This window comes from Rhinolophus sinicus, linkage group LG18, assembly GCF_036562045.2.
Source record: "Rhinolophus sinicus isolate RSC01 linkage group LG18, ASM3656204v1, whole genome shotgun sequence".
Taxonomy (NCBI): domain Eukaryota; kingdom Metazoa; phylum Chordata; class Mammalia; order Chiroptera; family Rhinolophidae; genus Rhinolophus; species Rhinolophus sinicus.
The window spans coordinates 14,736,016-14,758,015 of record NC_133767.1 but is presented as its reverse complement, the minus strand read 5'-3'; the positions used below and the strand labels follow the sequence as shown (position 1 = coordinate 14,758,015).

The window sequence follows — 22,000 nt, the reverse complement described above, 5'->3', positions numbered from 1 at the left end:
TTAAGTCATTTTCCTTAGAAATTTAAAGGTATTTTTCTATTATCTTTTAGCATCCTGTACTGCCAATGAGAGCAGTGATAACAGTATGATTTGCATTCCTTTGTAGGTTACCTTTTCTTTTTGGTAATAACTTTTAGAATTTCTAAGTTGTTTATCTAGATGTGGCTTTTTAAAAAATTATCCTGCTTAGTGTTTTTTGTTTTTTGTTTTTTTTAATCTTTGTTCAGTGCCTGGGAAAAGCAGTCATGATTTCTCCAATGTCCCCTTCTCACCACCTTCTGCTCCTGGGACCCCCATCAGATGAACCATATGGCTTCCAGAGCTGCTTTCTATGACCAACTCCCCTTTAGAGATTTTCCCAACTTGGTCTTGTTTACTTTTGAACCCAACTATTGGGAGTTTTGTCTCAGTTTTTCATGTCTAAGATTTCTAATTAGTAACTTCCTGGTTGAGTGAAGCTGTTACGAACCATCTCTGGAGCTGGAATGCTGGCTTTGCCATGTTCAAGCTTGGTCATCTGCAGGTTCCCCTTCTATAAGAGAGTAATAGTTCCTATCACATCAGGTGGCATGATAACACGTGTAAACACATTACCACGTGTAAAGAGCTCAAGGCAGTGTTTGTCACACGGCGAGAACTACTTAAGCGTGGCCTAGTATTGTGGGTTTTGCTTCTTAAGAATAGGTATTTTCAATATTGTTAACAAGCTGTCCCAGTTTCTAGATTATTCTTTTATGAGGTTGTTGTGCTCAGATCTGCCGAGAGCACCAGAGATGATACCCTTTCCCACTTGTGTGTGGTGAGTAATGCAGGTGGCCTCTCTTCAGCCTGGCAGCCCAATGGAGGGTGAAGAGGGTGGAGGCTCCTGTCTTGGGGGACCCTGAACATGGCCATCACCCAGGGACCTCATTCCAGTCCCAGCCACGGGTGGGCAAGCAGCACTGTCCAGGACCTCAGCTTTAAGCGGGTAGTGGCAGTGCAGCCACATGGCTCTCCCCTTGCCGCTCTGCAGGCCACTGACTTTGGTCCCTTCATCACCATGGGTACCCCCTTCTGCTTTTAGAAAGATTCCTTCTCATCTGAGGACATTTCCTTTGCTTTATTTGGATATGGCTATATGTTTCAAACTTTTTTCTATTTATATGTGTTGGGGGCGGAAAGGGGAGATTTCAGTGTGTGTCTGATTCCTTTCCAAAATATTAGATCTGAATAATTAAGCACAAGTTATTTTCTGATAATATTTCAGGTGTGCTCCCAGTTTCTAAATTGTTCTTGTTGAAGTTCATCTTTAGTAGCTCTTTCACCCATCTATGGATGTAAACCTTGCATCTGTATGCCTCCCACCTGCTGGATAGTTTTACTGGGTATAAAGTGTGGGTCGAGCATGGCTGTGTCCATTCCTGGAAGACTTGGGCAGTGCCAGTACTCCCGGAGCAGGGCCCCAGGTTGGCTGGGGTTTCCTGTGAGCAAAGCCCAGCTGCCCAGCTTTCCCCATGGGCCTTCTTCCACCCCGGTGCTCACTGGCTGACCACTTGAGCTGTAGCGTCTGAAGACTCAGTTTCCCTTGCTGCTGGGCGACCTCATGAGGCAGACAAGTTCAGAACACCAGCTATGTGCATTATTGCAAAATAAATTTATTTGAAGATAAACTTTTATAAAAGGTCAGAGGCAATTTGAGATTCCAGATTCAGCTTGTCTCGTAGAAAGATTTAACTTCAAGTAGCACAATTTTGTCTGCTTTTAATCCTGAACATTCGTGAATCACAAAACAGCCAACTGTTGACACAACACACTCAACACCTGACTCCAGCACCAGTGGACCACAGCGTCAGGCTTGGGGGCCCTGGTGCTGCAGCCTCAGGCTCAGGAGGTCCTGGATCTGGCCACTGGCTGACAGCACAGACAGGTCCCGGCATCCCTGCCTTTCACTACCCTGGCACCTTCCAAAAGCATGAGACACAAACCAAGACGGGCCCACCACTGAAGCAGGGGGCTCTGCTCAGTTCCCAGGAGGGAGCCAGATGGACACCTGCTTGACAGTGTGCTGACACAGCGGGGTGGGCTGTCGTTGTGACCCCTGGCCGGCCAGCCAACCGAGGGGCCTGAGCAGGTGGCCTCACCAGGGCCTTACCGGGCTGCCTGGCAGCCCAGGAGGACGAGGGAGGAAGGAGGCTCGTGGGTGTGGCCACTCCTGCTCACTTAGCGGGAGCTACGTGAGGGTCCTGGCAACGGCCTGCAGGGAGGGGAAGTCATCGTCCCCGGCAGCGTGCAGAGCCTGGTGGCTGCTGACGTCACCATGTGCAAGCACCTGCTGGCAGGTGGGGCACACGCAGCAATCCAGGCCCGCCTGCCGGGTGCTGGCCTGCCACGCGCTCTTCTTGTTCTTCTTTGCCTTGGTGCCAGGAGGCCTCTCTCGGCCTCGGAAGTCCCTGTGCGCGGACAGCAGCTCCTGCTGCTTGGCCGTGTCGGGCAGGAGCACCAGCAGCTCGTTGAAGATCTTCTGGAAGTTCTCCCCGAGCAGGTCCCGGCAGCTCTTGTAATACTGGGCTGCGGAGATCACGCCCTGCCATCCAGAGCCAGACCCGGTCACGCCTGGCCCAGGCCTGGGCCCCAGGTGGCAGGCTGCCATCCCCCTTCACCCCGCCAGCCTGACCTGTCTGAACTCCCCCGAGTGGTTCTTGAACTCGCTGAAGCGAGCCTCATCGCTCTGCAGGAAGTCCTTGATGGACTGGATGAGCTGCAGGTTCCTCTCCCGGAAATTCTCGGGGACCAGGTAGGCCTGTGGCGCTGGTGTCAGCCTGGGTCTGGGGGTCAGGAGAGGGAGGAGACTTCAGTCTCTGGGGTGGCCCAAGCGGAGGGCACTCTCCCCTGGGGCACGAGGCCAGGCAGCCCGCCACACTTACGCTTTCGTGGTAGTGCTAGTGCTGGAGACGCAGGCCGAGTGGGAGCTAGGCAGCAGGCCGGAGAAGCCAGGGGGTGGCTTGCTGACAGGAGGTACCAGGCCCGGCGGTGGGGGGGGTGCAGTGCCCTTCAGGAGCACCACAGTGCTGAAGCCTGCAGGGGTGGCACAGCACGAGCCAGAACGTGACCCTCCACGCCCTCATTCCCTGCTTCCCACAGGCCACCCAGCCAGTTGGGCTTCCATCCACAGACCACACCTCCCCTGAAGAGCAGGCCCAGGCGCTGACACTGCCCAGAGCCAGCACACTCCTCATGCTCATCCTGGCCCCCATCATAAGGAGATGCCAGGATTGCCCCGTTTTACAAAAAGGAAGAGACACAGGGAGGTTAAGTGGTGGGCGGAGGTCACAGACGCTGGCGCCTGCCTCCAGACATCTGCTGGGCTTCCGAGGCAGCTGGAAACCACAGCACACAGGCTCCTCTCTCCGCACCCGCAGTCCTGTAGCTGCCTATACCACACAACCTCAGGCCCGGGGGGTGCTGCAGCCTGGCTATACCACCCCACCCCCTTCCCAGACACCCAGAAGCAGGCCTGAGCCAGGTGCACCTACCTGGGGGAGGGGGCATCCTGGGTGGGCAGGGGCCGCTGAGTGCTGGGAAGTCTTCCTGGGGTGTGGGACAAGGGAGGGGCCCCAGGGGCCTCGGGAGCCCAGGGGGTTCCTTGGGGACGCTCCGAACTGAGGCCAACCCCTCAGTATGTCCATTGACGATGACAGCGACGGGCCCCTCAGCTCTGGCCATGGGGGCCTGCTCAGCCCCAGGGGGGCCATTTTTGTCAGGGGGCAGTGGTGGGGGTGATGCGGCACCTAGCTTCTCGGAGCCCATCTTCTTCTTCTTGCCGACTTTGGTGAAGTTCTGGCCGGAGGCCAACGCCAGCAGGGAGGAGACAGCGACCGTGGTGGGCCCGCTCCGCAGCTCCTGGGCGGTGAGGCCGGTGCGGCTGTCCTCCTCTTCTTCGTCCTCTGCTGGGGGCAACCCACCCTTCTTGCTGCCCTTGCCCCCCTTCCCAGCCTTCCTGGGGGGCTGGCTGCCCCTACCAGCAGCCTGGGCCCCTGGGGTGGGCTGTGCCACCTTCTTGCTGCTGCTGCTGCTGTTCCAAGCAGAGATGAGGCTGGTGGGGGCAGTGCTGGGCTTGGAGATGGAGGACACCAGGGCAGGGAAGTCATCCTCCTGGAAGGTGCTCCTGCCCCTGGGGGGAACAGGGTACGCCAGTGGCAGCCCCACAGGGCCTAGGGCTGCTGCCGCAGAGCAGGACGAGGAAGCAGAGGTGCAGAGACTGGGGAAATCTTCATCCTTCAGCTTCGAGGTGGGGGGCGGGAGGGTGCTGAGCCCAGGGAGAGGAGAGGGTCAGTGGCCCGCCAGGCCCTGGACTGCCCCGTACCCACTCTCCATAGGAGCTCTGCATCCTCGCCCCAGTTCATGTCCCCATTTACCTCTGCAGTGTGGCCGCTGCGGCAGGGCTGGTGGCTGGGAAGGCCTCTTGACTTACAGGACCATTTGCTGAGGCTTCCTTGGTGCCTACAAGACACCAAAGGACCCTACATCAGGGCCGACCAAAGCGCCCTCCAGGGTGACCAAGGAACCTCCCAGGTGTTCCCCAGGCCTAGACAGAGCTGCCTGCAGGCAGGGCCAGCTCACCTGGGCCTTCACCCTGAGTCCGGAGAGGGCGCCGGAGGCCCCGGGGTTCCTCGGGCCCCCGCACCCCTGCCTCCTCCTTCTTGAGTCTGCTGCCCTCCTCCCGGTCCTCGTTCCTGTGCGTCTCCTGCTGCTGCTGCTGCGCAGCCACTGAGGCTCGGATGGCAGCTGCCACTTCTCGGTCCTCTTCTTCCCTAGAATGGGGAGGTCTTCAGGCTGGGGAAGCCCAGGACAACAGCAGTGCGCAGACGCAGGCGAGGGGCTGGGGAGGGGCCTTATCCCTGGGAAGCCAGGCCTGAGGCCAGCTCGGTGGGTGCTGGTCCCTCCCTGGCCAGGAGAGGGCACTACGGGGCAGAGGAGTCCTCCTGCCAGCCTCAGGGTATGGCTGCAGAGCACCTGGGCCCAGTGCTCTGGGGCCGCATCTGGCATCGGCATCAGGGGGCAGCCTCCGGCCTGAGCATGTGCCTGCCACGCTGGTGCTTCATAGCACAACTGCAGTGACCCTCCAAGTGATGCAGACCCCCTACCCACCCCCACCTGCAATCCTGGTGTGTCTGGCTGAAACTGGAGGAAAGAGGACACGTCTGCTCCCTGAAGACACTGAGCAGACCCGCTGCCATGCCCAGGACACTGGACGCCAGCAGGGCAGAGCTCCCTGATCCCCATGCCTGTTCCCAGCTCAGCTTTGGACCGTTGCCACCGCTTCAGGGGTGGCGCTAGGACAGTGTCAGCGGCGTGCAAATCCTCCCACCTCTTGTACCTCCAGCTTCCACGGCGGCTCTGCTGGGCTCCGCGGCCACCGGCCCGGCCTGCGCGGCCCTGGCGGTTGTACCTGTCCACCTCCTCGTAATCCTCGCCGCCGATGAGCCCTGTGGCCGGCACACAGCCTGTCACGGGCCTGGGCCAGACTGAAGCCGGCTCTGGCTTGGACAGAGCACGGGCTTCCCCGCCCACCATGGGAGCCGGGGGGAACGGTTTCAGACACCTTGAGGGGTCCACACCAGCCCCAGGTCTCTATGGTCTGGGCAGCAGGTCAGAGCAAGAAGTGGGCTTGGAGAGAGGCCTGGGTCTGCTGGCTGCAGAGCCTGAGGTCGGGACCCACACAGCAGGCACTCAATAATCCTCTGACCTGGGGAGAGCCCCAGGGACCCCAGAACAGCAGACCCGAGACGCTGTGGAAACCAGCCAGGGGGAAGAGCTCCCTGCTGTCAGCGCGCGCAGGAGACACAGGATTGACAGGTGTGTCCCTTGTCTTCGCTGACACATCAGGTCGGATCAGGTTCTGGGTCTGAGGCCTCTAGAGCAGGGCGATGTGAGCCCTGCCTCGGGGGCGCCAGGCTGGAGCCCTTGGGAGCCCCGCTTGGCAGAGGGGAGGCCCTGCTCACCTTCGTTCCGGCGCGAATGCCGTGGCGCGTAGCTGAACTGCAGGTCGATCTGGCGGTTCTGGCGGGCCTCGGCCCGGCTCCGGCTATGGCAAGCCGTCTTGTGGGCCTTGAGGTCAATCTCGGTGCGGAAGGCATGGGTGAACTGCTCGGTGCTGCAGCGGCCCTCCTCACACAGGAAGTGCTTCTCCCGGAAGTGCTCGCGAAGATATGCATAGTCACTGGCAAGGTGTCACAAGAGCCCTGTCAGCCCTCCTCTGCAGCCAGTGCCCCTGCCCAGCCGCTCCGGGTGTCCTGGGGCCGCCCCGTGCTGCCCCGCACCCACCTGTAGTAGTCCTGGGCTCCGTCCGAATCACAAAAGTGGCAGAAGTAGTGGTCTCGACGCAGGTGCTTGAGCAGCTCGTCATTGTCCAGGTAGCGCTCGTCGCAGAACTTGCACAGCGGATGCCCGCGGTGCGAGGTGTCATCGGGGTCCCCCTGCATGCGGTGCCGTGCCAGGTCTTTGCGCGAGTACCACTTGCGCTCGTGTGTGAAGATCTGCAGGGAACAGGGACGGGGGGCTCGGTATAGGGTTTAACCTCCCAGGCCTCCCCCCTCTTCCTATGGCACAACAACCGGAGGGACCCTGATGGCACCAGCTCAGTCCTAGAGCCCCCAGATACCAGGAGCCTGGCAGGCCCATGTAGTCATTGGGAGCCCCTCCCTGCCTGGACTGTGTGCAGCCTGATTGCCACCCCCCCACCCCCAGGGTTCTGTGAGGCAAGAGAGCTGGGGGGGTGCTGGGGGGCTGCAAAGGTCCTGCCTGTCCAGGGTGAGAGGCAGCCACCAGCCTCTCACAGCTGTTTGGCTGAGCCCCAGCCCCCACCACCAGCACCATCCCCTCTCTAGGGCCTGGCCACCATCTACCTCTGCCCGGGGCTCTCCCTGGGTCCCTGGGAGCCCCAGGCTGCTGCTGTGGGGTGGGAGCGCACCTTGAGGTGTTTCAGGCATAGCTTGCAGCAAAAAAGCTCGTGCTGTTTCCGCATGTGCTGCTCCAGGTCCCCGAAGAGGCCAAAGGGCGGCAGTTCTGGGCACCTCGGGCACTCGTGTTGCAGCAACTGTCTGGGAGACACCAAGAGCCACCCGTCCCCTTGGGCACTCAGCGTTGCCACCTGGAGTGGGCATTGGCCTGGCCCCTCACTCCACACCCCCAGAGACATCCTGGGAGCAGGAGCCAGGGCAGGCATTCCCACCCATGCCCGCCATAGCTCTGGCCTCTGAGTCAGACGGTGCTGGGCTCAGGGTCAGGAGCTGCACCCCACCAGGGCCCAAATCAAACGAGGCCACAGGACGGGGCTGGGTGCACAATCTAGGAGACTGACCCTGCGTCAGGTGGACATGATGACGAGCCCACACAGGGACCCCCCTTCACCTGGAAGACGTGGACCATCCTCACGAGAACTGTACCCCTTCATGGGTTTTCCCGCCATGGGCCAAGAGCAGGATTTGCAGGAGCTCACGTGCACTCAGAGGGCCCCAGAAAGCAGGCACTGTGCTGTGCCAGGAGCGCTTTCCCTGAGTCACCCCCGGCCACCACCTCAGAAGGGGTGCTGGGAGCATCCCCAGTCACCAGCCGCCTGGCCCTGATGTCTGTGCCGCACCAAGTGCCCCCACCTTCCTGAGGGTTGCGAGGAGCACAGGACGTAATGGGGATGTGCCCATCCCGGCCACAGAGCGCCCCCCAGAGGCAGACCCTCGGAGCCCGGGCTGAGGACTCCTCGCTCACCTATACAAGGCGAACACTTTCCCATCAGCAAAGTAGATGTCGTACTTCTTCTCATGCTGCAGCTGGTGGAGGGGGATTGTGGCGAAGGCAGGAAGCTTCTTCCCAAAGACCACCTGGAACCAAAAGCAAGAAGGCATGATGAGCAGGGCAGATGCCCACTGGAGGACAATGTCAGGCTGAGTAGAAAGGGAGGCACTCAGGGTCCCTCCTGGGAGGCCAGAGGCAGGCCCCAGCACCCTCTGCCACCCTGGGCCAGCCCACCAACTTGTGTGGGGTTGCGGGGACAGAGATGCAATGCCCAACCTCGCCACCAGAGGGCGGCTGGCTCCCCACTTAGTCGCTGCCAAACATGCACCTCCTAGACAGAGGGCGCCCCAGGGGCAGCGACACCCAGAGGCAGTGACAGGGACCAAACATCCGGGCAAACCACAACGGGGTTGAACACAGGACAGTTTTCATGGGGAGAAACAGAGTCCAAGAAGCAGCTAAGGAAATAACCAATGCTGCCCGGCCAGGACACATCAGGTGACTTCGTCAGGGCCTGGCCACCCTGCATCCACCCATGATGTTCCCATGATGCCACAGGAGAGGGGCTCCTCCACGGGACTCAGTCACAGCACCCGCTGGTCTTGGCCAGCTTCCTGCCTGTTTACTGGGCTATCTGGAGGCGCCAAAGGGATGAGCTGGACAGGGCTGGACGTGGAAACCTCCACAGCCCAGCAAGCAGCTCCACTGCTCTTGGGTGACACTTGCTGGGACTTGGCGCTTCCAGACCCTGTCCTAGTGCCCAGGCCCCCCCTCTGAATCAACAAGGGCACCTTCGTCCTCCAGCCCCGTTTCTTTGGCCCCCCACTCCCCTTGCTTGGATCAAGGCCTCACCGGCCCGTCTCCCCTCCATGCCCCTTCCTGCTCCACCACTGTCCCCCAAGTCTGGAGCTGACTGCTTGCCTCAGCTGAGTCCTCACCAGCACACCCAGGGTGCGAGGGGGAAGCTTCACTTTGGGAAAAGTCATGCCAAGGTCATCCCTGTTATGTTTAGACTCAGCCAGGGAGGATGTCTGGGACCTGAATGGCCATGAACTTGGGAAAACAAGGGGCTGTCTGGGGTGAGCTTATGGTCATTGTCCCCTCACTGCAGCGAGCTTAGTTAACACGTTGCGTACGGATCACGAGAATCTTCACGAGGGGTTTAATCCCCGCCGTACGCAACGTGTTAAAACAGCGAGCGTAGTTAAAACTGGTTCTTTGGGGGAGGAGCCAAGGAGCTCAAACTCTACTTTCTTTTTTTTTTTTAATAAATTCAGTTTTTTTAAAAATTTTATTGGGGAATATTGGGGAACAGTGTGTTTCTCCAGGGCCCATCAGCTCCAAGTCATTGTCCTTCAATCTAGTTGTGGAGGGCGCAGCTCACTGGCCCATGTGGGAATTGAACCGACAACCCTGTTCAGAGCTCGTGCTCTAACCAACTGAGCCATCCGGCCACCCCAACCTCTACTTTTGAGGACGCGTTGTGGGTGGGGGCAGGCTGACACTGTCCCCCACTCCACCCCCGCAGGAGCCCAAGGGAGGTGTCATGATCCAGCCACACCCATTCTTGGGGGCGGGGGATGAGCAGGGCCCCAACAGGCCTTTCTTCCCCTTGTCCTCATGTCTGGCCAGGCAAGGGCTCTGCCCTCTGCCACAAGCTGAACTTAGATGGGCGTCTCATTCCAGCTGTGCTCCCATGTCTTCAGGGGGAGTTGTGGCTCTGTCACCAAAGGGTCACCCTCCACACCCCTCCCCAGTGTATTCTCAGGCCTGGGCCTCGAGCTGACCTCTTCTCAAAGAATCTGCCTTCCTAGGGCAAGCTCACTCCCAGTCCTGTCTTACGACCCTTCCTAAGGGGGCCTTTCTAGCCCAGACCCTCCTGCGTCCTGCCCAGGGACAGGCGCCCACAGGCACAGGGCAGCGAGCCAGGCAGGATGCTGCTGGAGGAGTTACCCGCCAGACGTGGTGCCCTAGCTGGGCTGAGGCAACACAGGCAGCAGATTTTGGAGCCCCGGCGTCTGCCTGCAAGGTGGCCAGGCAAGCAGCCTGCCAGGGAATACCCGAGGCTGCCAAGAAGCATCCAAGCCCAACAGACTCAGCAGAGGAACGACTTTCTTCCGCAGAGGAAACCCGTGGTGCCGGGACGCCCTGTCAGGATGCCTCCCTGCTCCAGCGCCCTCCTTTCAGGGGTCAGCTCCGACCCACTGTGGGCGGCGTCTCCTTGAGCTGTGGGTGCCCTTGCTGTGGACAGAGTTGGGGTACAGGTCTCAAGACCAAGCTCCAGGCTGCTCAGGTGGGCACTTGTCCCTCCGGAGCAGCCTGGTGGGGCAGTCGTGAACCGGGCCAGAAGAGAGACACCAGAACCACAGGAAGAGGCTTGGGAAAGAAAAGTGACCGTGGGCTTTTTTGAGAATGAGGGCGAGCAGGCTTGGAACCGGGGGCGTAGAGTGGGGAAATGCTAACTGCCCGTCCCAGACAGGAAGTGAGACAGGTAGTGGGCTGCCCCAGGCCTGCAGCAGAGGCCAGGCCCAGAAATGCGCAGACAAGGGGATGGCAGTGCAGTCTGGTGGGCTCGTGTCTCTGCCCCCAGCGGAGGGTGAGGCAAGTGGTGAGACTGACAAGGACAAGGACGAGGGCATAGTGGCCCAGCCAGGGACGGGCAGAAACCCACCAGGGATCCAACCAGTGTGGCCAGAGACCCATCCACCCTGCTGATCACCTGATGGGAGGGAGTCGTGGGTCCGAGGACAGAGGCCAGGCCAGACCTGGACACTTGGAGACAGGCCACCCTGAGCAGCCCCGGGGTAGGCCAGGCAGTGAATGACCAAGGGGAAAAGCGCACCCCTCGGTGGGCCCAAGATGGCCAGGCCAGTCCCTAAGGGGAGACAGGGGGAGATGGGGGTGAGAGAACCTCCCTTGGAGCACTGTACAGGGATGGTTGTGGGGTTCAGTCTGGGGCCTTGCTGCTCCCCACTCCCGGTATGCAGTGGGCACTCACTACGGGTGAGTGGACGAGAAGACAGGCGATTCCAGCAGTGACTGGCAAGAGCGAACCAGATAGTGAGGGGTGGGCAGTGAGGACGGCCCTGCGGCAGGGGAGGAAATAGAGGGTGGGTCTCTGGAGATCGTCCCACCCAGAGTACAGGCACCCAGTGAGCCGAAAGGTCCAGGACCAGGATGGTGGGCAAGAGGCACTGACAACAGAAAAGCATGACCTGACTCGGCAGGACTCGCCTCCTGACCTGCCTTCAGCCTCCTCTCCCACACGTCCTGCCTGTAAAATGGGGGGTAGGACTACACTAGGTGGCCTGCAGGGGCCCCTCCTAACTCAGACACATCCCACTTTGTACAGCAGCCTCCTCAGATCCTTCACCATGGCTGGGGATCAGGGCAGGGTGGAAAGCAAGATGAAAACGGTCTTCCAGGAGCAAGTGGCCTGCGGGAAAGAGGCGACCAGGGAAGGGATGGGAACCGAACCTGCATGTGCTGGGACTTGGCCTCCACCCTGAGCCCTGCCAGCAATCTCGATTGATCTGGCTCCTCATCTGCCCAGCAGCCCATGGGCTGGCACAGGGAGGCGCTCGGTCAAGGGGCAGAAATCAACCAGCAAATGGAACTGGCCTGTTCCATACAGCATCTTGGCACCCTTTCCTCCCAGCTTGTTTTCAAAGACTGAGTCCCATAGGGACGGCAGAGCAGAGACACGTTCAGGGCCTGAGGATTTGGTGGGGTTCAGTATGGGACACAGGAACTCAGAAGACAGTGTAGGACTCAAAAAGGGAACAGGAAGGCCTAGGATGGAGCTACACGTTCAAGAATGGGAGGGAAGCAGGATGAATAGAGGGGAAGATCGTTTCCTCAGACTTCCTAGGACAATTTCTTGCTGCCCAGCAACTTGGGGCAGGCCCAAGAGGCAGGCCAAGCTCAGCCAGGGGCATCTGATGACAAACCACACCCAGCTGGAGCCTGCTGACAGGTCACGTCAACAATCTTTGCCACAGAGCACTTGGAGGGCAGAGGACGCACAAGCAGTAAAAGAGGCCAGATGCTGGCTCTAGTAGCCACACATAGGTGTCTGCTCACTTGTGAGTGAGACCCGCAGTATCCGGGAAGCTACAGGTGTGCTGGGAAACCTGGCCATTCACAAGTTACGTCATGCTACGCAAGACTGACTGGCAAGGCAGGCTCTGGCAAAGCTGGGAGGTGCTCTCTGAGTAAACCGTAGGCCCAAGGTTTCTCCAACTGTTCCCGCACCCTAGGTCTCTTCTGGGCCCGCGTACATCTGTCAACTCCATTACAGACTGACGGCATCCCCAAATGTCTTTTTCCGATATGGCACAAAGTAGGTGCCCAGAGAGTGCTATGGGATTTCAGCATCCACTTGGCTCCTTTAACATACTTTAAAAAGAAGAAAGAAACCTATTCCTTAAATATGCCGTATCTGCATCACTTCTAGGAAGGAGAAAGTCGGATTCCCTGGCAGATGTCACCAGTCCAAGCCTTCCATGAACAAACCAGGGAATTTCACAACGCTGGAAGCAAACAGATCTCAAAGCACAGCAAACCAAGGGAGCTCCAGCTAGGTGCTCGCAGCCAGCAGCTGGCATTGCAGGGAACGTGTGGGGGAAAGCTCCCTGGTGCCCTCTGATCCCTCCAGGGCTTCCATGTCTGGACAGTCAGGAACTCCTCCCCTTCACTCGGGAGCTGAGCTCCCCAGTCGGAACCGTCAAGGACTTCATGACACTTATATCGCCACCCATCAAACACCCTGAGGAGGTCCCAATAGTTCTGCCTTTTCCTCTGGTGGGCAGGTCTGAGTGAGACTGCCACTCAACAGATGAAAAACGCCAGCCTTAGTAACCCAGGGGGGCCCACGAACACAGCTGCGTTGGAATCACCCCGTTTGACCCTCTGCTTCCAAAACAGCCCCTGGAGGTGCCCACTTGCCCTGTCTCCTCCACCAGAATGGAGACCCCTGAGGATAATAAACTCCCGAAGACTAGCAAGTCGAGGAGTTCTTGCTCTGATCATGTCCATTCCTGGCCAGGCAGGGATTCAAGGGGCACAGGAGGAAAGTCCCGAGGCTCTGTGCCCACAGGGATCGCTCCCTCTGGCACCCAGCTCAGCCACCTCCTGCCTCCCGGCCCCAGACGCCCCACAGTAGGCCTCACGGTCGGGACCCCGCCCCGAGTGGCCCGCCAGGCCTTTCTTACGGAAGCCGGCACCGCCAGGCCCGCAGTCGGACATCAGGAAGGTAAAGTCCCCTTCCGGCCTCCGGGTGCCCCGCCGCTCAGGGCCGCCGGGTCCGGCTGCGCCCCGGAGCCCGTCCCGGCGCTCCTAACACGCGACCCAGCCGGCGCGACGCACCTGGCGCAGCTCCTCCCGGCACACGGCGCAGTATCGCTGTTCGCACAGCACTCGCATCTTGGTGGAGCAGCGGTAGCACACCGGGTGGTCGCAGCGGCCGAGCGCCGTGGCCTCCAGGTCACCACAGCACAGCACGCAGCTCCCGCCGCCCCGCTCGGGCGCCGCCGCGGCCGCCGCCTCCAGGACAGCGCGCCGACTATCGGCGCCCGCCGCCGCCGCCGCCGCCGCCGCCGCCGCCATGGTCCGGGCTCCGGCCCCCTCCTGGCCGGCGCGGCACGGCCTGGCTCCCGGCGGTCCCGCCCCTTCCGGGTTACGTCACTGCCCCGCCCAGCAACGGACCCGCCCACGGAAGGCGCCGGCGGGACATCGGGCGCTCTAGCCTCAGCGGACATCGCCAAGGTCTCGGGCTCCTCTCTCCCCCCGGCCTTCGTCATGGGCCGCCCTCACCTCCTGGGGCTCCATCTACTAGGGTTATCAATGTCAAAGTATGTGTCGGCGACCTCAACCGAGACAGGAATCGGGAGGGCCTGTAGGAGGCGCTCTCACACTTTGTGTCAGTCCGGAAGTCCTACCGGAAGAACTCTAGCGTTAAAACAGAACTCTATGGTGGTGTCAGCCCCGCCCCTTAACTGCCTGTGCTCCTCTATAAAAATTCTTCCTTCAGCTTTGTCCTGGCGGAACTTGCACGTGGATCACCGTGTCTGCAGGCTATTGGGTTGCAATCCTCTCCCCACATCACCAGTAAATACTTTTTAGTAACGAAATGCCTAGTCGACTTTTGTTTATGGACAAAATTTGGGGTCGTTCAGAATCCAGAGAAGAAACCCCGGTAGCTCCGGGCTTGGGGGGCGGCAAACAGGTGCTGGCGCCCAAGAAGCTATTTTGAGCTCACTCTCTTCTCCCCAATTCAGGAGCTGGAAAGGGTAAGTCTCCTCTTGGAACTGAGCTTCCCCTTCTTGTTCTGAAGCTCTCCAGGCTTTATTCAGGAACTGTTTGGAGTTTCGTTAAAACACGATGTTTGTGAGCTAATTGGGCACTCTGACCAGACTCCCTAGGCGGCTTCTTGGGGCTGCAGTAGTTTTTGGACTGCATAGAAGCTGTGCCTCTGCCTTTAGCTTGGCTCTTCTAGAACAGACTGTCTTCACTACAGAACTGACTTTTAACGTGCAGGTTGCTCGAGCTGTTTTAGACTGTTTGGGGCCCTTGCTATAGCGAAAAGCCTCTGAAACTGTGATCTCAGTTACCTAAGTATTTTCAGAACGTCCCTCCTAAAATAAAGGCAGTCCTGCCGAAATTATGTTTAAATGTCGCAGTCACTCGTCATGTGCATATTAAATGGACTTACCTACCCAAAAGTAATTGGGAATACCAATGACCATTATGGGGGAACCTTTGGGATTCCCAAACGTACTTTTCTTAAAACCGAATTGGAAAAAAACACCCAAAAAAAACCGAATTGGACTATCCTAGTGCTAAAATTGGGAAAGATGGAGGGAATGCCTATGTAGAGTGGTATAGCAAGAATCTGAAGTTGCCTCATTGCACAATAAAGTTTTAGAACTAACAAGCTAGTGAACTTTTAAAGAGAAAGGTGGCTTCAAGAGGCTCGTTTTCCTCTCCTCCAGCATGGTCTAGCCCTTTCCCCTCAACTCCTTTGTCCCAGGCTCCAGCTCCACCCTGCCCCTCCCAGCTCTCCTTTGCCTCCAGCTCTTCCCCTAATCTTCCTTTGATGCTATCTGCCTTCCGCCACCAGCTTTCCTGCCAGCAGCTCCACCTCTGACGTCTTCTCTGAATTTAAAGTTCAACCTTCTGAGAATCCTAACAAACCTCAAGCTTCATATGTTCCCTAGACTAAAGCTGAATTACGAGCCATAGTTAGAGAATTTCCTCAGATAACTGAGGAGTGTCAAAAATTTGCTGAAGAGTTTAACATAGTAATGCAAACCTACCAGCTTGGCTAGTCGGTGAAGACCAGGCTTGACATTGGTTGAGACTGGCTGGATGGGAATGTCCCGAAAGGGATTTATTTAGAAAACAAACCTGGTTTTTGGCAAAATGCTAGAAAACTCGCTGGAGACCTCCACGGAGCAATTCCAGTAGCCTTTACAAAACCTGTTAATTAGAACAAAATTCAGGCCTACTCACAAAAGCATAATGAACCTGTTCATGACTGTTACAATCGATTTCAGATTGTTTTTAAACAAAATTCTGGCCTTCCTTCAGATGTTGATTCCACTCCGGTAGCTTTTAAGTCTATGTCAACAGCTGGGCTGGACAGAGCTTTCCCTTTTAGTTAAAAGGACCGGGATGGAATGGGAAACCAAATCCACTCTAGATTTGGTCAATTTGGCAAATAAGCTTGCTTGCATCCTAGATGAGTCACCTAGAAGTACAGCTTCTAAGAATTTTGATTTTCAGCTCCAGCAAATGAAGGCTCCCGCACGACAGCAAAAGCTCTCTAGCTTCTGGGGGCGGCTGGTTAGCTCAGTTGGTTAGAGCGTGATTCTTGTACCACCAGGGTTGCTAGTTAGATCCCCCCATGGACCAGTGAGCTGCGCCGTCCACACCTACCGTGTTTCCCCGGAAATAAGACCTAGCCAGACCATCAGCTCTAATGTGTCTTTTGGAGCAAAAATTAACACCCGGTATCATATCATCGTATCATATCATATCATGCCTGGTCTTATGTTAAAATAAGACTGGGTCTTATATTAATTTTTGCTCCAAAAGATGCATTAGAGCTGATGATTCGGCTAGGTCTTATTTTTGGGGAAACACAGTAGATTGAAACAACTACTTGACTTAGAGCTGATGGGTCCTGGAAAAACACACTTTAAATAAATTTTAAAATTAAAAAAAAAAAAAAGCTCTCTAGCTCCTACTGCAGAGAGCCAGGATATTGCAAAAGAGATTGTCGCAAATTTCAGCGCTTCAGGCGCCTTCAGCTTTCCCAAAGTCCTTCTAACCCCAGTGGCATGGCTCTGGGTTCTTCCCAATCCTCCCTCTTAATCACTTCTCTCCATATTGGGAGTGAATCTGTCCTGAGCTGAACCCCACTGCTATAAAGCAGCCCTGCCTGGGAGTAATAAAACAGTTCTAATTGTGGGATCTTAAACCTCAACAGGTTTCTATCCCTTTTCCTTTGCCCCTTTGCCCCTATTCATTTATTAGGCTGAGACTAGAGAAGTATCCTGCCAGAATTTCTCCAAAAAGAGGGAAATAACCCTAGAATTGGACAGTAGCTGTCAAAACAGCCAATTGTGAACTACATAACCCTTCGACATCTTTTGTTTGTTCCATTTCTGACCACATTACAGTTGAATCTGGGAGCTCTCATCCTTTGTCCCTGTTGGACCAGCTACCATTGTCTTTATGGGCAAAGTCTGTGACTGATAACTGGCAGAATCCACAGTATGCCTCCTCCTGTGATTCCAATAGATGCCTCATATCCCCTTTCCAGAATGAACACCCGTGAGTAATAAAGTCCTTCAAGACATTAACACCCATAATAGATCACAAGACTCGGGCCCTCATTACCCCTTGCACTAGACCCAGTAACGCTCTCATTTTGCCTGTGAAAAGCCAAGGGACGAGGGTGGCAGTTTGCCCAGGACCTCCAAGCAGTAAACAGCATTGTTATCCCTTGACACCCTGTTGCTCCTAACTCCCATACGCTACCAACATCCATCCCACTGGAAGGAAATTCTTGACAAATTTTATATATGTGTGTGTGTATATATATATGTGTATATATATATATATATATATATATATATTTTTTTTTTTTTTTTTTTAATTTTTATTGGAGAATGTTGGATATTGGGGAACGGTGTGTTTCTCCAGGGCCCATCAGCTCCAAGTCGTTGTCCTTCACTCTAGTTGTGGAGGGTGCAACTCACTGGCCCATGTGGGAATTGAACCGGCAACGCTGTTGTTCAGAGCTCGTGCTCTAACCAACTGAGCCATCTGGCCACCCCTTGACTAACTAATTTATGTAGTACGTTCTTTAATATTCCAGTCGATGAAGCTAGCCGAGACTTTTCTGCTTTCACTTGGGAAGGAAAACTACTTCCCTGGAGAGTAATGCCTCCAGTTTTACGGAAAACCCTGGTTTCTCAAATCCTGGAGGCTGGTCTGGATGATATAAGTGTCTCTGAAGGTTCTACCTTGTTGCAATATGCAGATGATGTAATTCTTTGCTCTTTCTCCCAGATCTCTTCACAGGAAGACAGCATCCACCTGTTAGAACTTTTGGCCTTGCAGGGACCTAAAGTCTCTATAAAGAAAATTACAATTTGTCCAAATTCGGGTTCGGTATTTGGGATATAATATCAGAACAAGGACTACGCCTGGATCCAGATAAGCTTGATGGTACCCTAGGTTTCCCAAGGCCCCAGACTAAGCGTCAGTTACAAGGTTTTCTTGGGCTAGTAGGCTATTATCAAAACTGGATCCCAAACCATCATGACAAAACCTCTGTATGAATTACTAAAGAATGACAGTCCTGAGCCAACCTGATGGGAAGAATGGAATAACCAAACCTTTAAAGCCTTAAAGGAGAGTTTGATAAACGCACCAGCTCTCGGGCATCCTAATTATCAGATTCCCTTTTGAATTTTTGAAAGGGAAGGGAATACCCTTGGGGTACTCACCCAAAAACATGGGTATTACCGTAGACCCCTAGGGTATTGTCAGCACCTGGGTACCCCCCTTGCCTTAGAGACTTTACTGCTAGTGCCCCTTTGGTTAAAGCCAAAGAGGAAATTGTGAGATTCCCCTTTAACCATCTTTGTATCCATGCAATAGAAGCTCTCCTGAATCCTCATTACACCCAGCATCTTTCAGTTAATGACCTCACATACTAACTAACCCAGCTACTCTTCCGCATCCAATACTGACGAAGCCCCTCATGACCGCCTGGCACTGACATCACCTCCTGGCCCCTCGTGGGTATCTGCCGGAGATTCGTGTGGGTAATGCTGATTTCTCATGGTTTAAAGAATGAAAATTGTACTGGATATGCCATTGTACCCCTTTTGAAGTTGGCCAGGCAGCATTTTTACCTTGGGCTACTTAACTTTAGCACAGCAAGCTGAATGATATGCCCTCACTTGGGCTTGTATGTTAGCCCAGGGCAAAACTGTCAACATTTATACTGACAGTGGATATGCCTTCAGAGTAGCTCATGGTTTGGGAGTATTACAGAAGCAACATGGCTTCCTTACTTCCAGTGTAAATAAAATTAAAAATGGCCTTATGTTCAGGAATTATTAGATGCTATACTTTTACCTGCTGCTTCAGCTATTAAGACTCCCAGGGCATTCTAAACTCTGGAAGCTAAAGGAGATCACTGACATTTCCACAAGGAAGGCTGACTTTAAAGGAACCAGCAGCAGTCAAACCTCTGTCAGGGTTCAAAGGGATATTTCCCCAGCTCACAACTTAGGAAAACTAGCCAGAGACACCCAAACATTGTTGGTTTGATAAAAAGAGAAACCTCTGGTTTGGATCCAGTTTTACCAGAGATTCTAAAGTTTCCACTCTTCACTACTGTTCATGTACTGTACAGCCACTGACAAAGTGATAGCATTTATGAATCCGTATTGATGAGGAAATAAGGCCATGAAAAGTACCTACCTTACTTTTCCCACCTGTCCAATGTATAACCCAGGTAAGTCTGTTCTTACTGACGTTTTAAATTGCCTAATGGACCATTGCTAAATGGGAACCTGTGCGATTGCTGGAGCCCACGCGGGTGGGGACAGATTCTCTGCGATAGGCTGTGTGGTGTGTGGACTGGGGCTGTTGACAACACTCCGCGGGTATCGCCTAGTGACGACTGCTGGGACTTCAGACAAGAGAGTTTCCATGTGAGGGCGTTGACTACCTTGCTATCAGACATAAATTGAAGCTACTCCTATGACTGAAGGACATAAAATGATCTTGAAACCTGAACTACCCAGTGTCTTGGGTGATGTCAGAGACATGCTCTAATGGGTATTGCAGCGCCCAGAAGAGTTCAATAATGAAATGGAAATGGTTTATACAGGATCATGCTGCCTGGGGAATGCATGCAAGGAGATACCAGGACCAAGTTCAGAAAGGTGTGAGGAGCTGCTGGATTCTATTGTCACTCGGACAGTGCCCTATAAATAGCTCTCGACTGACCAACAAAGAGCTGCTTGGTTAGTGGATGGCAGTTCCACAGAGAATGGACAGCATCCCGTTAGGAAGGCCACCACTCTGATCGAAGAAGGTAGAAACAGCAGCTCAGTGGGCTGAATGGCATGCTGTTTTCCCAGCAGTGATGGAAGAAGTGAACAGTGGTAAAAGCCCCCTTTGTTTGGGGGCTTATCGACTCATGGGCAGTCGCCAATGGCCTGGCCCTCTGGTCATGCATAAGGGCAACGAACCCGGCCTGTTCAAGAGATGCCCATATAGGGCACGGCTCTGCAAATCCCTGTGGGAATTTGAGGGGCGTGTTATAGTGGGGCATGTTCCGGCCCATCCACAGAAACCCCTCCCAGGTTTGGAAGGTGATGGAAACCACCACGTAGACCTTTTGGCGCACTCACCTGGACCCATGGCAAGAATGAACTGGTGTGCAGCAATGCAGAGATGGTTTGAATCCGGACATAGCCCTCTTTCCTTGCGAGGCACAAAATGCCAACAACTGTTCTGTCAACAAGAGACGCTGCAGATGGCTCGGGGGAAGTGGATTACATTGGACCATTGCCATTAGTCCTGGGGAGCTCCAAATGGGTTCTAACAGGAATAGGCACTTCACTCCAGACTGGGTTTTGCGTCCCTAGTAGCAGATACAAACATTCAAAATACTATCAAAGGATTGGAACGGAAAAGACTGAACCAGTGTGTACCACCATGTTACATTTCTTCGGACCAAGGGATGCACTTTACAGCCAGTAATATCCCATAATGGGCAGAGAGGTGTCCTCCTCAATACAGGTTTGATAGAAAATCGAAATGGGCAATTAAAACATTGATTGGTTGTCTAAAACAGCAAGAAATAAAGGCATGAAGTGCTGGCTTACACGCCGTCTTGAGTGTGTGCTCACATTCAACATGGGGGAGTTTAGGGATCTGGGGAAGGGGTGGGGGAAGATGCTGGTGTGAATAGTTCATCCCCACATCATTGCAGCTTTCTTTTTTCCTACCTGATGCAGTGGTCCCAGGACCAGGGCTGCAACTGCGGGTGCCAGAAGGAAGGAGGATTCTTGAGCAAGAAACTAAAACTATACTAAATCTTATGTCAGGATTCCTGAGGACCTGATGGGGGTGAGTTGTGCCTTCACCCCATCAGGCAGAGTTCCGGCTGACAGCGGATGGGCTGTGTTGCCTAGTGGTTGGGACAGCCCAGATGTGTTGTACCCGTGTCACCCTAGGTGAGTGGGGGTGCCCTGGGGGGGAGGCACTTGCTAGATTAGTGTCGCTGCCTACAATCTAGACTGAACCTAACGTTCAGTGGCTGAACCTGACGTCTCTTCCAAGGGTGGAAAAATCTGGGTGAAGATAAATGACAAATGGAGAAAAGGAGACATAACAGCAGAGGGCAAAGGGATGAATAACTGGGTTGTGCAGCAAGGGAAATCCAACTTTTCTTTGTACCTCAAGAGAGACTGAGCATGAGATGATACTGTCTCTTAGCTCGATTATACCAGATGCCTGAGAGGGTGGAGTCATGGGTTCGCCAACACCACCCAGGCTGTTGGAACCTGACAGCGTTGAATGGCAGCCTGCCAACCAAGTGACATCACCCGGGAGACATTTACATATATGATGCTGGAATGGATAGTTATTAATGACTGAATGAGCTTCTAGTAACATGCCAGTATCTTTTGACTTATGTGATTGTTTTGCTACGAGGGATCAAGGTCTAAGACCAGGGGTGGGCTACAGTATTGTGATTTATAAGATATTGGGTCTTCATCCACAGTTCCTGGGTCTCAGCTCCCCAAACCCTTGGAGTTTCCTACATGGACCTTGTTAGGTTAATGAGGTGACTTTTGGAAATACCTAAGGATGAAAGCTGGGTGTCCATGGAGCTAACCAGGTGATTAGAGAATTGGACTTTCCGTGTCCCCCCTCCATACATGCACCCCACATGCACCTCAGGGAGGGGAAAGAGGCGGAAGGTTGAATGAGGCACCAATGGCCAATGACTCAGTCAATTGTGACTCTAATAAAGCCTCCATAAAAACCAGGGAGGACAGCGTGTTGGTCTTTTGTGGGGGAGAACTTCCACATTGGTGAACACGTGGAAATGCGGGGAGAGTGGCACACCTGGATGGGGCATGGGGACCCTGTTCCCTTTCCCCCTGCCTTGCCCCATGCATCTCTTCTGGTTGTTCTGAGTCATTCTTTAATAAACCTGTGGTCTAGTAAGTAACATGTTTCTCTGATTCTTCTGAGCTGTCTAGCAAATGAATCGAACCCGAGGAGGGGGTTGTGGGAATCTGACTTACAGCCAGTTGGTCAGAAGCTCAGGTAACAACCTTGGCTTCCGCCTGACATACTGAGTTGACAGGGGTAGTTGAAACCTCCAATTGGTGGCCAGTTGGTTAGAAGCAGAGGTAGCATTTTCTCAATCCATTGAGATTTTGCTTCCCAGCAATTATCGTCAGTTTGGCTCAAATTCATGTTTTTGTTTTGTTTTTTAAAAAGCACAGGTAACAACCTGGGCTTGTGGCTGGAGTCTGAACTGTGTTGGGGGCAGCCTTATAAGACTGAACCCTGGGGTGGCCGGATGGCTCAGTTGGTTAGGGTGCGGGCTCTGAACAATAAGGTTGCCGGTTCAATTCCCGCATGGGATGGTGGGCTGTGCCCCCCGCAACTAAAGATTGAA

General features: G+C 54.8%; 1 protein-coding gene and 1 long non-coding RNA gene across 6 annotated transcripts; one reads left to right on the top strand and one right to left on the bottom strand.

Moving 5' to 3' along the window:
* Positions 1 to 1,614: 1,614 nt before the first annotated feature.
* Positions 1,615 to 13,440, bottom strand: ZNF598 (zinc finger protein 598, E3 ubiquitin ligase). Of its 4 annotated transcripts, none has more exons than XM_019713109.2 (12): positions 13,138 to 13,440; positions 7,744 to 7,856; positions 6,950 to 7,079; positions 6,304 to 6,515; positions 5,982 to 6,199; positions 5,348 to 5,465; positions 4,600 to 4,790; positions 4,395 to 4,479; positions 3,513 to 4,285; positions 2,904 to 3,054; positions 2,654 to 2,804; positions 1,615 to 2,563 (listed from the first exon to the last, which is right to left on the bottom strand). In XM_019713109.2, exons 1-12 carry the CDS (start codon positions 13,375 to 13,377, stop codon positions 2,210 to 2,212), a joined length of 2,736 nt encoding a protein of 911 aa, XP_019568668.2. In that variant the 5' UTR covers positions 13,378 to 13,440; the 3' UTR covers positions 1,615 to 2,209. The 4 variants fall into 4 exon arrangements, with proteins under 4 accessions (XP_019568668.2, XP_019568669.2, XP_074179271.1 ...); XM_019713110.2 differs by having other exon boundaries at positions 3,513 to 4,150; XM_074323170.1 differs by having other exon boundaries at positions 5,357 to 5,465.
* Positions 13,441 to 13,560: 120 nt separating this feature from the next.
* On the top strand, positions 13,561 to 20,188 carry LOC141569511 (uncharacterized). Of its 2 annotated transcripts, XR_012493244.1 has the most exons (3): positions 13,561 to 14,060; positions 16,455 to 16,608; positions 17,350 to 20,188. It is a non-coding gene; the product is annotated as an uncharacterized LOC141569511 (long non-coding RNA). The 2 variants fall into 2 exon arrangements; XR_012493243.1 differs by having other exon boundaries at positions 13,578 to 16,608.
* Positions 20,189 to 22,000: the final 1,812 nt, after the last annotated feature.